Consider the following 16,719-nt stretch of genomic DNA (forward strand, 5'->3'; position numbering starts at 1 on the left):
CCAGTATCTCTTTCCAGCCTATCCATTTTGCTCCCTTGATGGATCTTTCCATTCCCTAGAATCAGTCACTATTATCGGCTTCATTACTATTATTATACCCTTTTTCTCCTTATGCAATTCTTAAGGTTTGAGTTGGTGTGAGCTCTATAAAAAGCACAATCCAAATGCCTGTGATTCTGTGAGTCTTTGTGACCTTCTTCAAGCATACATTTCTAGTTGGCTTCCGATCTTGCCACCCATAGGAACTGTGGGAATGTATAAACTGCCACAACTTTGTTCACCCGAGGTTTCAATCAGTCTGTCCAGTCCTTGGCATACCTCCCATCCAAGGACAGAGTGATGGTGGGTGAGAGAATCACGCTTGGGCTGCAAGGGACCAGGACTCTGTGTAATAAACAGTATCAGAGGCAGAAATAAGAAGGCAAGCCACCTGATGATGACAGAATCAATCACTGTGCTCAAAGGGATTTGCTTTGTGTGTGTGTTTTCTCTTTCATTCTCGTGTATGCAGACAGGATATTGAACAGCAGTTGGGCTCCTTGATCTTGGCAACAGACATCAACAGACAGAATGAATTTTTGAGCAGATTGAAAGCTCACCTCCACAATAAAGACCTAAGACTGGAGGATGTACATGCCAGGCACTTTATGCTTCAGGTAAGCAGCAACAACAAAAAGACGTCATTATCCTTGCTGTAAAACACTAAGGATACGAGCAATCATTTTAGCACATCTGAGAAGGGGTATCCCCCATGGTATAAACTAGAGCAGTGACCTAGTTTATTAAAAACCTTGAGACATATGAAATTTTTAAGTGGTTTCAAAGCAAGTAAAATCTGGGTTTCATGTCAGTAAGTTGATAATATCTCATTTTTCCTTGTTTGGTATCTGCTTCACCACAAGGTAGCCTCCCTGGGTAGTTTCATGCAGTAAGAATTTACCACATTTTGTGGCATGATGTAAAGTTGATCACTATGATACTTTTGCAATGTTGAAAACTATTCCTTTAATATAAGAGTGTATTATGTTAACTATAGCACTAACAAAAATTGAGAAATGAGTATCTTTCCTTTACCTCAAGCCTATTTAATTAAATCTTGCTTGATTTCTTCTTACAACCTAAACTCATATATTCATCTGAAGCTCAAAGATATTTACCTAGTCTTACCATTATCAGGTACCAATAAATAAATTATTTTGTTTAATTGAATCATATCAAGCGCAACACATTTTGCTTCCTTCCATGGCAAGAAGCCATTTGTGAAGTTCAGGGGAGAAGTGGATCTTGGAAGCAGAAGTCTGACCTGGTATCCAAACCAGAGCCTTTTGCTTGATCTTCCATTTTATCTCATCTTCCTTCTTTCCTTTTGGCACAAAAGACTGACTGACTGGATCCTGGATGCATCTAGATAGACCAGCTTTAACCAAGGAAATGTTTACACCAGGGAAATGGCATGTGGGAGACTAAACTATACAGTCTTTTCCCTTCCGTGTCTTCAGGCTACCTTCTGAAGTTATTCAACTGCTCTGTCCTTTTCAGGAAATGCCCTCCTCCCAGCTGTAAAACTGAATCTCCCTCCTTCTTCCCAAACTAGACTTCTAGCCCCTGGGTGCCAACGATATCTGATTTTAGAGACTCAAGTCTTTGAGGAGCTGAAAGATTTGGCCTGGACACTTGCATTCCAAAAGGAAAGCTTGCTAACACACATTAATCCCTATAGTGCAGAAACTGGAGGGGGCTTCTGCCCCTTACCTTCTGTAACAAGTACTGGTGACCCCATTCACCTGGAAATAAAGAGCCAACCAAGTTTGCAGCATAATATGACCCAGGCTCTCCCAGACCCCAACACTGCTAGCAGTTCTATGATCCCAAAGAACTAGGTCAAAACCAGCAGACCTTGCTGATGGACGGCACACCACCGGAAGCCCCTCTACGCGGTGGTTTCTCGGCAGTTGTTTGTTAACATGGAGAGCCTGCTTCTTCGGAAATTCAAGGGACCCCTCCTAGGGTCAGCATCCCTGACAAAAGCTGGCATCCCAGATGCAGAACTGTGTGAGGCAAGCCAAGAAGTCCCAGACTCATCTCTGCCAAGCAAACACTCCTGGGTTTGATATGGCTTAGCTCCCTGGCTGGCAGGCTGAGCTTGCTGACACACACAGATACGGCCATATAAATGCAAACACATAGTTTAAGTGATGTATGACGTCGGCCAATGTGGTCACTGTGAAGTGAGGTCCCAGTGATCTCACTTGAGCCTGGTTGGGGGCCCTGTGGCCTCCCTGCCCACGAGGGGTGGAACAACAGAAGGAGCCAGGCCATGACTTTCCTTGGCCTGCCCACTCCAGGTCTCCTCCAGGAAGCCCCATGTCCTTGGACGGTGACTTTTCTCTCCTTCTCACTGCTATAAAGTGGGAGTTCTGAATGAAGGTTTTGTGCGGTGGTGAATGAGTGCTGTTTCCTGAAGAGGCACATCAGGGAGGCCTCTGTAAATATGGGCTTGGTCCGTGAGGTCGAAGTGCAGGTCTGACTGCCCTTGGGCTTGGGGTACATTTGCTGCTCAAGGATCATCCTTTGACCATCTCTCCCTGCCCTGTCATTTCTCAGATTGCCTTGAAGTGTGCTGACATTTGCAATCCTTGTAGAATCTGGGAGATGAGCAAGCAATGGAGTGAAAGGGTCTGCGAAGAATTCTACAGGCAAGGTTAGTAGGGATCCAGTTGCTGAGTGTTCATCACCCCCTCTCCTTTTGGGCGTTTATCCTAATAAAACAGGAAATGGATCGTCTATCGTAACATTTGTTATTTCATCAACTCTTATTATCCCCACTTTTCTCTTTAAACCTTTTGCACACCATCTGGCCCTTTGTTGGAAATAATTTAAAAATAAATAAGTTGACTTACTATGGAAAGAGGTAGTAACGAGGTACAGTAACATATGCAATAGAGGGATGTAGATAATTTTCATGGTTTTTCTCTGTGGATATAAGACGTGCAGGACGGGTTGACTTTTACTCTGACCTTCATGTTAATAAGCTGAGCATGGCTTAAAAGCTAAATGCCATTTGGGGTCAATGTTTTCCACTCTGACAGAAGGACTTGGACTTTTTTTGTATTTCTTTCCCTTGCTTTCTTAAAATGAATAAAGAAATAGAGCATATTTAGTCAGAGTTCATCGTCTCGTGTATATATTGTGAAAAGACAAATGGTCCCAAGTTAGGGTATAATTTTTAAGAGGTTAACCTCATTCAGAAGTAAGGCAATGAATTAGCAGCAGAATTTGGACATTGGGTGGGATCTTGGCCTTTAAATACAGCTTGTTTCTTCAGGCCTGGTTTCAGTGCTCAGGGTGTTTTTTCAGGCACAACAGTGCCCTGATGTTAGTGACAGGCTCAGGTCTGCGAGGCTGAGAACAAATAAAGCCTGAAGTGTCCCACATACCAGCTCTGTGGGGAGGTCAAGTAGCAACAATGAGCCTTTTGGAGACGCCTCCGTAGAAAGATGAGTCAATGACATTGAGATGGTCCCAAAGACAGAAGACAAAACAGAGCAGGTTGGGTTCACACGGGGCCAGAAGGCTCTGCTCCCCATCTCTTTCCCTTGGGTAAAAGCACTCATGCAGTGTCCACTCTGCACAATTTCGCTTCAAATGAGTGTGAGTGGTTAGTAATCAAAAGGTCACTCCTAATTGCCCATGTTACAAGATCACCACTGAGGGAAAAACAAAAGGAAATATGATGAACTTAGAGAAGGGAGATTAGATTAGATAAGATAAATGCTTTACTGTAAAATATAGAAAATAATTGAAATAGCCCAATGAGAGAAGAGCTAGGATCTTCATCCTTGGAAATCAAACAATGGGACAGAGAAAAGATGCCACCCTGTCCCTCTTGGTTTTGACTCAATCATGTGTTCTTGTTGATACTGATTGGAGTTTAACCCTTTCGTTTACTAATCTTACACTCTCCGGATTATGAGCTGCTTGGGGCAGGGATCATGTCTCTTGGGCAGATGGCAAGGCATACAGAGCTGGCAAATCGAAGTTGTTAGCAAAGTGGAATAAATGGGATCAACCAATAAAGGTAATCTGTAAGATGCCTTTTCAAAAATTTGTCCTTATAATAATACACATGTGCAGCATTATAGGGGTTCCCTGGTGGCTCAGTAGTAAAGAACCAGCCTGCCAATGCAGGGGATGTAGGTTCCATCCCTGGGTTGGGAAGATTCCCTGGAGAAGGAAATGGCAACCCACTCCAGTATTCTTGCTTGGAAAATTCCAAGGACACAGGAGCCTGGAAGGGGTTGCAAAGAGTTGGACACAACTTAGTGACTAAACAACAACAAGTAGCATTATAAGATAGAACAACCTAGAACATCTGTGACTCTGATCACTAAGGATGAGCTTTCATATACTTTGCTCCATATCATGTCTCCTGGCAGAGAAAGGAAAGTACAGATGGTGTGTCAGGTACTTTTTAATTAATAGCCATATGATCTAGCAGAAGTTCAGCTTATTTAAGAGAAGACTAGACTCTCTGTTTATCCAAACTGCTTGTCTTCCATAGTGATTTTTTTAGAAATTCTATAAAGCACTATTTGTATCATTTTGATTAATCTTCTTCCAGCTTTCCATTTAGGATTTGGGCTTCCACAGACTGCTAACAATTCCTGACAAACTATCTTTGATGATTCGTGATGTTGAGCAAAGGAAAAGCCCAAAAATCAAGGATGAGAACAGAGAGAGAAAGAAAGATGAGTTTCCATGAATTAGGAAGACAGTGTTAAATTCTCAGAACAGATATTAGAACTCAAACATCATTCATCCTCTTCCTCTCAATGACTGAAAAAGAGTAGAATTTCTGTCCTATGGTAACAACATATTGGTATCTTCTCAGTCAACCAAGATTCCCAGAAGTTTTCATTGAACATCTGCTTCCAGCCTTGTCTAATCCTCAGCAAAGCTGTGATTTTCCTATGTGCAAAGCCCCATTGGGGGTGTCAGGAAGGAGACAAAGAATTAAAGTTAATGTCTCACAAGCTCAAAATACTAATTAGTAAAGTTCCTGGAGGAGAGAAACTGCAATTTTCCTCACTGTATTTTCTGCATTGATTAACAAAGTGTCTGAAATATATAGTGCTTTATAAATCCATTGAAATAGTTGAAAGAATAAATGATCCAACTGGAAGAAGATCCTCTCATGGTGGAGGTCACAGGAGAAGATCTAGTTCTAAGGATGGTAGAATCTGAGCTGGGTATTAAAGGATGTGTAGTGACGGCACTGTCCAGTAGGATAGACACAAGGCACATGTGGCCATTAAATTTAAATTAATTTGATTAAATGTAAAATTTAGTTCCTCAGTTTTATTAGTCTTATTTCAAGGGGCTACTATAATGGGCAGCGGAGAGAATAGAACCATCATTGCAGAAACTCCCACTGATCTGGATAGAGAGGAGTGGAAATGGGAAGAGGCATGGGGAAGGGTCCATCCCCGTGCCTTATAGACCAGTTTGGTTCCAGAGAAGGTAAGAATAAGAGGATCTGTTGAGGCCCCTGTATACCAGGCTGAAGTAGAGACTATGACAATGGGAGTCATCCTAGAAAGTTCAATTAGGGCAACATGTAGTTGAAGCAGAAGAAATACTAAAGAAACTAGCTAAGAAGCAGAAAATAAGAATGAGGAATGAGTTTTTAAGAAACCAGATGAAGATGTGAGATATGTATGTGTGCATGCGTGTTCAGTTGCTTCAGTCGCGTCCAACTCTTTACAACGCTGTGGACTGTAGCCCACCAGGCTCCTCTGTCCATGGGATTCTCCAGGCAAGAATACTAGAATGAGTTGATATGCCCTCCTCCAGGGGATCTTCCTGACCCAGGGATCGAACCGGAGTCTCCTGCATTGCAGGCAGATTCTTTACCACTGAACTAGCAGGGAAGTCCATATATATATATTATAATATATATATAATGGAATACTTTAGTTGTTGTTGTTGTTTAGTCCCTAAGTCGTGTCTGACTCTTTGCAACACAATGGGCTGTAGCCTGCCAGGGATTTCCCAGGCAAGAATACTGGAGTGGGTTGCCACTTCCTTCTCCAGAGGATCTTCCTGACCCGGGGATCAAACCCACATCTCCTGCCTTGGCAGGAGGATTCTTTACCTCTGAACCACCAGGGAAGTCCACAGTGGAATACCACTCAGTCATAAAAAAGAATGAAATTTTTGCATTTGTGAAAACATGGATAAACCTGCAGGGTGCCATGCTTCATGAAATAAGTCAAACAGGGAGAGATAAATACTGCATGTTTTCACTTATGTATAAAATCTAAAAAATAAAACGAATGAATATTTTTAAAAAAACAGAAACAGATTCACAGATACAGAGAACTAGAGGCTACCAGCTGGGAGAGGGAAGAGGAAGGGGCAAGACAGTAGTAGGGGATTAAGAGGTGAAAACTACCAAGTATAAAGTAAATAAGATACAACGATGTAATGTACAACATAGGAAATAGCCAATATTTTATAATAACTTTAAATGGGATATAATCTATAAAATGATTAAATCACTGTGTTGTACACCTGTAACTAATTTAATATTGTAAATCAACTATTCTTCAATTTGAAAAAAGAAAGAAGCCAGACTAGAATGAAACCAGGGAAAAGAGATATTTCAACAGAGAAATAAACGAGATTTGCTGCCTCAATACAGAGGGTAGAAGGAAGAAAAACTTCCCTCCAAGTGTCATTCTTGACTGAAAAATCCCTATTAATGGAGCTAAGGAGGTAAGGCGTGAAATCAACTTGAGGAGAATTCATTTTGATATTAAATGGTGTCATACCTGTCCTCTCAAGGCCATTATCACCTGGCTTTCCTAAACCCCTCAAGTTAAGCCAAAGTGATTTCCTCACATCGGTTTTGAGAATCACCATGGTTCTAGAGACCATGGGAGCCATGGCTACAGTCAGAGAAAATGACATAAGATCAAAAGATCATAGCTCCATGGTTAAATGCAGACCTTCTGAAGCCAGACTTCCAGCATTAGAATTTAGGTCCCCTCCTCATTGGCAGAAGGACTTAAGTCAACAAACTTCTCTATGTTTCATCTCAATTTCTACATCTTGTAAAATGGAGGTTGTATTGAGCTTGTTATGAGGATTAAATTAATTAAATAGGTAAAACGCTTAGAACTGTGCCTGACACACAGTAAACATGATATAAATATATGTGTTTTTCTCCTCTAGTTTAGAGGAGTGCATTCACAGCTGTGAATTCAGCTAGTGGTTCTGAGAAACAGTTTCTCTACTGATAAACCAGATTGGTTTTCTCCATGAGAAAATTACCCACAATTTTTCACCTTTAGGAAGAATCGATAAAAGTATTTTGATGAAGCTTTGCATGATATATTTCTCCTTTGGTCTTCTAGCTGACAGAGGCATTATAAAGATAGATTATCCTTACATGTATATGTTTCACTGTTCATCTGAAACTATCACAACATTGCTAATCAGCTATATCCCAGTAAAAAATATAAAGGTTTTTTTTTTTTAAAAAGATCATCCTGACCTTTATACCTTATTTAACTTTTAGTTATACTAAGTAAAATTCTAAGGAGTCAGAATGAAAGAATCAGACCCTTATTTTGATTGATTTTGTAGCTCTAAAGATACTCTCATATAAGATTTTTCTATGAATAGTTCCTCTTCCTTGTTTCCTGCCTACTTATTATTCCTGGTTGTTCAGGTGAAACCAGATGAGGGTCAGGCAGAGTGAAAGGAGAGAAAAACATAAAACCTGTTTTCTTAATCTGTGACTTCAAACCAGAACTTCCATCTCATATTAGGAAATTGGCCATTGATTTTCCTCTTTTTATAAAGTTTTCTTCAAGAGTTTATTTGAATCCCAGAGCATACCATTAACAATGAGCCTATTGAAAATGATCATTGATACTCTGATATTTTAAATTTTCACAGAAATTACCAGAGCAGGGCAGAGTCAGTCATTGCTAGAGCATTCCTAGCGACAAGGCAAGAAACAGTAATTTCCAGGTAACTCCTTCCAACTAAACCATTAAAAATTTCAACTTCTACATTACTAATGTGTTTCTTCTTCTTTCTTCTTAGGTGATCTTGAACAGAAATTTGAACTGGAAATCAGTCCTCTTTGCAATCAACAGAAAGATTCAATCCCTAGTATACAAATTGGTGAGTTGAACTCAATTGTAATTTTAAATGAATAATTTTGGCACCTCGGCCAAGAGTCACAAAAAAGATCTACACACAGCTTTAGAAAGATCCGAACTTATCAATGCCCCTTTGAATAACTGAATCCAAATAAACACTCGTCATGACCTATCTGCTAAATAATTATCAGTTGAGATGAAAAGTAGGTAAAGTCTTTGTTATAGACCCTTAATAAACAACTTGAATTAACTTTGTTGTCTAGAATTGAATCAAAACCAAATGAAGGAAAGTCACAAGAATCAATTATTGGCTGCTGAAGGTCAGATTAACTCACACTCTCTTTAGAACTTGAAACGTGGAAAATCTATAGTTTCGGATCCTTCCATTTTGGTTACTGCCCTTCATCCTCAATGCATAATTTCAAAGGCTGGGGTCCCAGACTCAAGCCCAGAAACACATGTGAAGTGGGGTCCCACGCTTCCTCACTTCTAAATGTATTTTCAGTCTTGTTCTCTTAGGGCCACACTCTCAAGTGTCAATTTCAATGACGTGTTAAACTGTAACACTAATTCCTTTAAAATAACTGTTCGTTTCTCTCACTTCTTTAAAAACTCTACCAATTTCATCTACATTTAAAGCAAGTCTTTCTTTTCCTTGCAGTTTCCTCCAGTTAAAAGCAAACTCAGAACTTGAACTCTTTTACTTATAAACTATGGCCCTGACATGTACCAGTTTAAGTTTTTCTGAACTGCCTTAAGACAGTTCAGACAGAACTGCCTTAAGACAACTTAAGGCAGTCACAGTGCAGCAAACCTTTGCAAGGTTCAAGGCTCAAGGCTCAATGCCTGGAGATTGGGAGGGCATGGGGCACCCAAAAAGATCAATTGAAAATTTAGAAAACCAGGCAGTTAGAATGATATGCTTCCAGTTACTGAGGGTCAAATTGAATCCATAGTCTCACAAAAGAGTCACAAAGTCAACCTAAGGAAATAAGAACAAAATCAATCTAGTTTTTAAAAATCTGAAGGGAATATGCAAATATTAAAATAGATACATTGGAACACTGAAATTATTGATAATTTTTTCCCAATTGCCCTTGATATCATTATGTTTTGTTGACAATTAAACTGACTCCTTCACCTGAAAAAGGGAGGGGGGTTGTTGTTATGAAAAGCAGAACCCAGGAAGAATCCAGAGCAGAGAAAGCTACAGAATTGCTGGGGAGGGTGAAGGGCAGCAGTCTCAACAGAAATGCAACCTCAGCCTCCTTGGATCCAATGCTGTATCTGGTTGGAAATTCTGCAGATGCGATTCAAAGGAAATAGACCCTGACCCAAATCCTAATCCCAGGACCCAGTTTGTTAAACTCTGGTTAGAAAGGAATTTGCCAGGCACCTGTTAAAGACATTTTCAGCCCCCAGAGAAAAGCACTCACATTGTTAAGCACACAACTGGATTTGCAAGACAGACTTGATTTCGGAGATCCTATTCTCTTGTTGTCATGAGAACACACTTATTTTGTCAGATCATATGTCCTGATTTTCAGCTCAGGAAAATGTGGTTACCATAGATACCTGTTTTTAAAATGGGATGAGGATTGAGTGCATAGGAAAGCCCCATGGATGCCACACCAGTAATAAAGGGAAAGAGTGATTATAAAACAACCCTCAGCAGATAAATCTTTCTGTCTCCATTCTACATCTCCTAGCTCTGTAGGTTCAAGGCTGGGAGGTGTGGTATACAGGGGCATATCAGGCTAACCTGGAAAAACCCAGATAGATAAACAGAGTCTAATGGGAGCTGTGGGCTCCAGCCTCCGAAACAAATATTTTTCCAGTGGGTGTGAATAATGCAGGTAGTTCCTCTGTCCTGATTCCCTTGGGACTGAAAATGTCCTCTCTTTTTCCTTTCCCAATCCACAATGAGGATTTCCTGAGTGCCATCTCAGGCTTCGATCTGATTCTCTTTTTAAGTAATTCATATTTGCCCAAGTGAAACAAGGATTTAATATCCACCCCTCACCCACCTTCCTCCCCACTCCCATCAAACTCTGCCTTTCAAAAAGAAGGTGCTAAATCAAATGAATCTCCAATTGGTGAAACCTAGAGAAAGATGGGCTTCCCTGGTGTTTCCGAGTGTAAAGACTCTGCCTGCAATGAGGGAGGCCTGGGTCAATCCCTCTGTCAAAAGATCCCCTGGAGAAGGAATGGCAACCCACTCCAGTATTCTTGCCTCAGAAATCCCATGAACAGAGATCCTGGAGGGCTGTAGTCCACGGGGTCACAAAGAGTCAGACCCAACTGAGTGACTAACACTTTCATAGAAAGATAAGGAGATAGGAATTCCCTGGCAGTCGAGTGGTTAGGACTCGGCAGTCTCACTGCCTGGGCCCCAGTGAGTCGGACACGACTGAGCGACTGAACTGAACTGAACTGAACTGAAGCCATTAAAAAAAAAAAAAAAAAAAGGAGGACAATATCCCCACAAAGTCAAGCTCTACATCACTTAGTAGAAGAGGGTGAATGTGAATACGTTAGTCGGTCAGTCGTGTCCAACTCATTGCAATCCCCTGGACTGTAGCCCACCAAGCTCCTCTGTCCATGGGATTCTCCGGGCAAGAATACTGGAGTGGGTTGCCATTTCCTTCTCCAGGGTCTCTTCCCAACCCAGGGATCAAACCTGTGTTTCCCACATTGCAGGCAGATTCTTTACCATCTGAGTCAGTTTGCACAAATACAGTGGGAACCTGTGGGACAGCCTTGAATCTAATCATGCAAAAGCTTTGCTTCATGAGGAAAACTGCCTCATGGTGTCTATTCAGACTTCAAAATCACTCTCCTATCTCCTACGAAAGGTCTTTATATCTAATGAGTAGAAATATAGAGATGCAACTCCAGAGTAATTTCAGGAAAAAAATGAGCTGACTTTTTTAAGTACTGGATTTTTTAGTGTGGGATTGGTAACTTTTTAATACTTAGGGTAAACCTGGTAAATATTCATACCTTAAACTTCAGAACAGTATAACAATATTGCAGACTATCTTTTTAGATATATAATATCTAATATCTCTTAAGATGGAAGATATTCAAAATTAGATATGGAGGTAGTCTAGAATAGCAAGCAAGAACATTCCAGAATGAAATCTTAATTGTCTGGCTCCCTACATAACCTTATCAAAATGTACACAGTAAGTTGCTGGCTTAACTTTTTGCTCCTTAGAGTCAGGTTATCTAACATCATCTATAATATTTAAATTGTATTTCACATCTAATGAGAGAATGCAGACACATATACTAACATTTAGAATCAATGCATCCTTTTCTCATCTCCAGAGCATCATCAAAGGCTAAGTATTGGCTCTTTGTCCAATAAAAAAATAATCCAGTCAAGCCTTATAATTCGGATGCGTATAAACACACAGGGATAGTTGTCAGAAGATTTCATTATGCTGAAAAATCTTGCCTCTCCCCATACCACAGAAGTCTCCTTCTCCCCATACCAACATTTCAAGAGAAATACAATAAAACCTAAATATATCCAAGTTTGTGATGAATCCAATAATTCCAACCTAGACTGGAAATTATCTTTGCTTTAATAAATCATGCTTAATATGGAAAGCACATTAACAGTGAGACGTGATCAGAAAGTTTACCAAGGCTAAAATAATTAAGAGAATAGACATGCTAACAAAGAAGTCTCATATTAACCCATCTTGTCTCATCATTCAAGCAGAACTTTTATGCAGGTAAAAATCTGTTTTGAAGACGAATGAACTTTTATTATCTACACCAGTTTGCTTAACATAATTGAAAACAAGACAAAAATGTGAAACGATAATCCTGAAGAAATAGCTTCGGGGTAAATGTATGAATGAACTCTTCAGATGGTCTAAATCAACAATGTGTGGCTTCCTGGTGTCACTTTCCCTTTCCTGCCCTCCCTCAGCCACCTTCCTTAGTTCTAGCTCATTTTCTTTTTTTTTTAGCTTTTTTCCTTATATGTCTTTCAGTTCAGTTCAGTCGCTCAGTCATGTCCGACTCTTATATGTCTTTATCCTTCTTCAAATGAAAGTGAAAGTAGCTCAGTCATGTCGACTCTTTGCAACCCCATGGACTATACAGTCCAGGCAGTTGTCTAGGCCAGAATACTGGAGTGGGTAGCCTTTCCCTTCTCCTGGGAATCTTCCCAACCCAGGGATCGAACCCAGGTCTCCCGCATTAAAGGCGGATTCTTTACCAGCTGAGCCACAAGGGAAGCCCAAGAATACTGGAGTGGGTAGCCTATCCCTTCTCCAGTGGATCTTCTTCAAATAGTAATAGCCAATATTTACTGAGTGTTTGCTATGTGCCAGGAACTTTCTAAGCATCTCACATGTGTTATTTCATTGTTCTAACAACTCTGTGGGTTTGGTACCCTTCTTAACTCCTCTTGAATGCAAAAATGGAGGCATAGAGAGATTAAATGCCAAGCCTAAGATGACTTATCTTATGCTCCTAGGCTGAGGGCAGGGACCACATCTTGGAGGCCTCCATACCCGTGGGGCCGAGTACATCATGGGCCCAATCGTGTGTGTGAGGGAAGAAGAAATGGTCTTACTGCCCTGCTGGTGATGACGTTGGCCTTGCCTGTTTCAGGTTTCATGACCTACATCGTAGAGCCCCTCTTCCGGGAATGGGCCCACTTCACAGGACACAGCGCCCTGTCTGAGAGCATGCTAAGCCATCTCACGCACAACAAAGCCCAGTGGAAGAGTCTGTTGCCCAAACAGCACAGAAGCAGTGGCGATAGCAGCTCGGACCACAAAAGCCCAGAGACTGAGGACGAGGAGCAGACTGTAGCCAAAGGCGATGCCCCGTAGTGCCCGCCCGGCCTGCGCCCTGCTCTGCACACTGAGATTGACAGCCTCCTTGCGCAGAGGCCTCTGGGAGGGCGGATGCTCTGGGGGGCTCTTGCTGGTCAACCCAGCCCCTCTCTGGACATCATCCAGGAGCTCTTCGGAGTCCACCCTCCTCCCACTCACCTGCCTCCCTCCTCACTGTTCCCAAGTGTATAGAAGCCATCCATCACCTCAGCATTAGCTGCCGAAATGAGCAACTCCATTCCACTATGAGGGAGCTGATTCCAGGGACCGGCTTGGCCCTGGAGGAGAAGACTTGGGAGTAAGAAAGAGGTGCTCTTGCCGTGGCCCCTCGGGCCCTGGGTCACTCTGTGATGGGTGGCACTTCCTGAGTCCAGAGCATTTTAGCCTTGGCCATCGGACTGCTGATCTGCATGTCAAAAACACCAGCATATTTGGAACTCCAAGGATATTGGTCTTAAGTGCAAGAGCACAAATGAGAAAGAGTGTTAGAGAAAGTACCTTCTATTTTAATAATAATTATTATTATAAAATAATAATAAATCTTTTTAACTTTTCTATTTTGTGCACTAGACAATGGATCTAAAACTCTGGACAAAGATTATTCAACGTACCCAAACGTGAACAGGGGGTTCATTGTTTTGTTACGGACTCCATGACACTTTGGGTCAGAGATTTGGCATCTTCTCAATTTAAGAAACCACGTTTCCTATCCGATGCGAGGGGAAGGTGCTGTACAGTTCATTCCTTTGCACCATTAGTCAATCTGTCTTTTATCAATAACTCAGATTCAGTGACATGTTTATTTTCACACATGTACATCTTCTGTAAATATCAAGCGCTACTGATTCCCATGCCAAAATACATGAGTATTATGGGATTGCTACCTGTATAAACAACGGCACTGTGAACAGAATACTGTTAGTTTTAATACAAGAGAATGCATTTGTAAATATGGTATAGAGCTTATTAATATACTATTGTTTGCAGATAAAGGCCTTAACTTTAAACATCTTTTCATCTTCTGAAACCTGCCCAACTTAAATCCTCACAGATGTCCTTCTGAACTGCCTACCCATGTCCATCTTGATGCTTTCCAGCTAAGGTCACAAACCAAAACTGAATAAAGTCTTTGAGGAAATATTTCGGAAACTTCACATGCATTCCACTTGAGACCATAGTGTCTAATCTATGGCACCAAGCATGGTTTCCTCAGATGAACGAGACCCTTCAACAAGCCTGAAGTCACTTTCAGCACAGCGATGTTGCACTCTGTTTTAACAGGCCAGCTGATCAGCTTGTGTTTCTACGACTCCTGTCATGGACATTGTGGTGTGTCAGCCTCACAGGACACATAGCAGGTCTCACCAACCTTCCATAACCCTGTCAGCTAATCATCAGGGACTTCCCTGCTCCCCCATAACACCATCATCTGTTCTGGCTGTAGTACCAAAGCACCTTTGGTTTATGGTTGGCGTGAATTTCTTTGGTGTTAATAGTAACTGGATTTTTCTTTTTCTTTCATTTAATATGAACTACCCAACTGTTCAGCAGACATTAACATCATTTAAGGAAAGAAAATATTTCCATTGTCTGGTAGAGTTTACCTTCCTAGCAGGTTACTGTGGTTAATTATGACTCTAGCTAGAAGAGTCACCTTGGAATTTTGTTGCCATTTTTTTCTGCAGACACTTGGCTGGAAAGTCAATTTGTTACAGCATTCTTCTCTAGTCAGCTAAACTCCCTGCATTGAACCTTTTCTTTAGAAGTTCCAGCATAACTAATGTAAGATGAAAACAGGCAATGCCCTCTTTCTTTTTATCTTCAACAGTGTGGTAGTGGGGAGAATGATAATATGATTGTTTCTGCTACTATCAAGCTGTTTCGCAAGCTGATAGAACCTCAGTTAACTCTCATTTCCTAAGTGCAACTCTTTTTTTTCCTCCTAACATACAAATGAAATGTGAGATACTTGATTGGATTGTATTAAGTTCCTGAAGAAAGACCGAGGCTTGCAGAGTTAAGGTTTAGGGTGAATTGGAAAGTTGGTTGTAGTTTCATTGAAGTAGAAGAGATGGTCAGAAAGTACTAAAGAAAGTGTGAAAACCTCATGAAATGTGTGGATAATAAGTTGAAATTATTGATATGGGTAAGAAGGGAAGTTGTGAAAAATTAACACTAACTTTGGGTTTGTCTTTTGGGTTTGTTTTCTTTCTTGTAATAACTATGAACTGACATGATTCTTTATGGCTTTAATACTCTGAAGCTCTTAGCTTGGTGAGTCCTCAAAAGAGAATGCATTGAATGTATTTCTGCTTCCAAACTCGCTTATTTTGATCTGGTAATGCAGAGGACTTTTGAGTAGTCGATTTCTAATTTTCATGAGATCAAATCAAAGAAAGCAATTACTGGAGAAGATACAGGAAAGATAAGGAAGGAGACACTGCTTTAGCTAATGGAGCCTCTCCTTTGAGTTTAGGAAATGAACCTTGTTTAGACGATATTTATATCATAATTTAAATAAATAAGACTGGAGGCATTTTTCATAGTTTCAAATTTTTAGGGCACAAGTATTTTAGGTTTTAAAGAAGAACTCACAGAGAAAACTACCAAATATCTAACAGTTAAGCCTATGAAGCAGCTACTAGTACAATAAAAATCTGAAGCAAAATGAGATGTGATGCATAAACTAGTTACATATTTCTCCTTCCTTCAAGCATATGAGTTCTTAGATCCATTTTTTTGTAAAAAAAAGAATGTAAAAACGTTTGTTTTCTTTTTTCCTGCCTACTGGTGGCTGTCTTGCAATATTTCAATAGAAGGAGTCCAATTACTAGTTAAGACACAACTGTTGGATCATCCAGGGACTTTATCTTCACTTTTTTTCTTCTCTTAGTCCCTGGATCGTCACTTGCTGACTTCCCAAGTTTAATTCCTTCAATGCTTGAGAAGAAAGGAATCAAAGGGTTCAGGTAAAGTTAAAATCAAAAGAGAGAACGGATATCACTGCCAGGCCTGATGGACAAAGCCTGCTTTTCCTTTTGACAGCACCCGCAGTCAGAACCTTTTTGCTGAAACACTGGCCTCCCCATCGCTCCCTGATAGGCCGAGTGAGCACCCCGCCCTGTCTCTGCCTGCCTAAGGCTCCCCGCAATGGGACGTGGCTCGCGTCCTGCAACACTGTCACCAGATAGTGCTTCCTACAACCGCAGACTTGTTTTGTAAACTTTTCTCATGTTGAATCAGATCTGCTCACTGATTTGAACATTGGTTATGAGCTTGTATCTCACTATATTTCTTATGCTTTGTTCTTTTATGCAGACCCTTAAAATTGTGTTGTTTGTGTACACACGTGAAGTTTGGAAAACAAACAAACACCTTGTGAGTTTTTGCTCAAAATGTGGCCTAAATATTCATTGGCATGTCTAGATAAACAATTAAAAATAAAGATAATTTCTTAAAAATATCACAATATGAAAAATACTCTGATTTTCACCAGGTAGCATGTTATCAGCCAACCAGTCAGATTCAAGGTCAAGGTCAAGAACACTGCTAGAGACATGACTCATGAAACTCATTCCACTGGATGCTGCAGAAACAGCCATGTCCATAAAGCTGCAGCTGCTGCTGCTAAGTCACTTCAGTCGTGTCCGACTCTGTGCGACCCCATAAATGGTAGCCCACCA

The 16,719-nt window shown here is 40.8% G+C and overlaps 1 protein-coding gene across 2 annotated transcripts in view; it reads left to right on the forward strand.

Moving 5' to 3' along the window:
• The window catches only part of PDE7B (phosphodiesterase 7B), a 357,977-nt gene extending 341,460 nt beyond the window's left edge, over positions 1–16,517 (forward strand). The window contains exons 10-13 of one of the 2 annotated variants that reach the window (XM_055432829.2): positions 512–656; positions 2,605–2,701; positions 8,116–8,196; positions 12,810–16,516. In XM_055432829.2, coding sequence (XP_055288804.2) covers positions 512–656; positions 2,605–2,701; positions 8,116–8,196; positions 12,810–13,033 — 547 coding nt within the window. In that variant the 3' untranslated portion in view covers positions 13,034–16,516. Of the gene's footprint in view, positions 1–511; positions 657–2,604; positions 2,702–8,115; positions 8,197–12,809 lie in introns of both variants that reach the window. The other variant, XM_055432828.2, reaches the window with a different exon arrangement.
• Positions 16,518–16,719: the final 202 nt, after the last annotated feature.

The sequence above is a fragment of the Moschus berezovskii genome, chromosome 10, assembly GCF_049115385.1.
Source record: "Moschus berezovskii isolate FMDL1 chromosome 10, NW_MosBer_1.0, whole genome shotgun sequence".
Lineage (NCBI taxonomy): Eukaryota > Metazoa > Chordata > Mammalia > Artiodactyla > Moschidae > Moschus > Moschus berezovskii.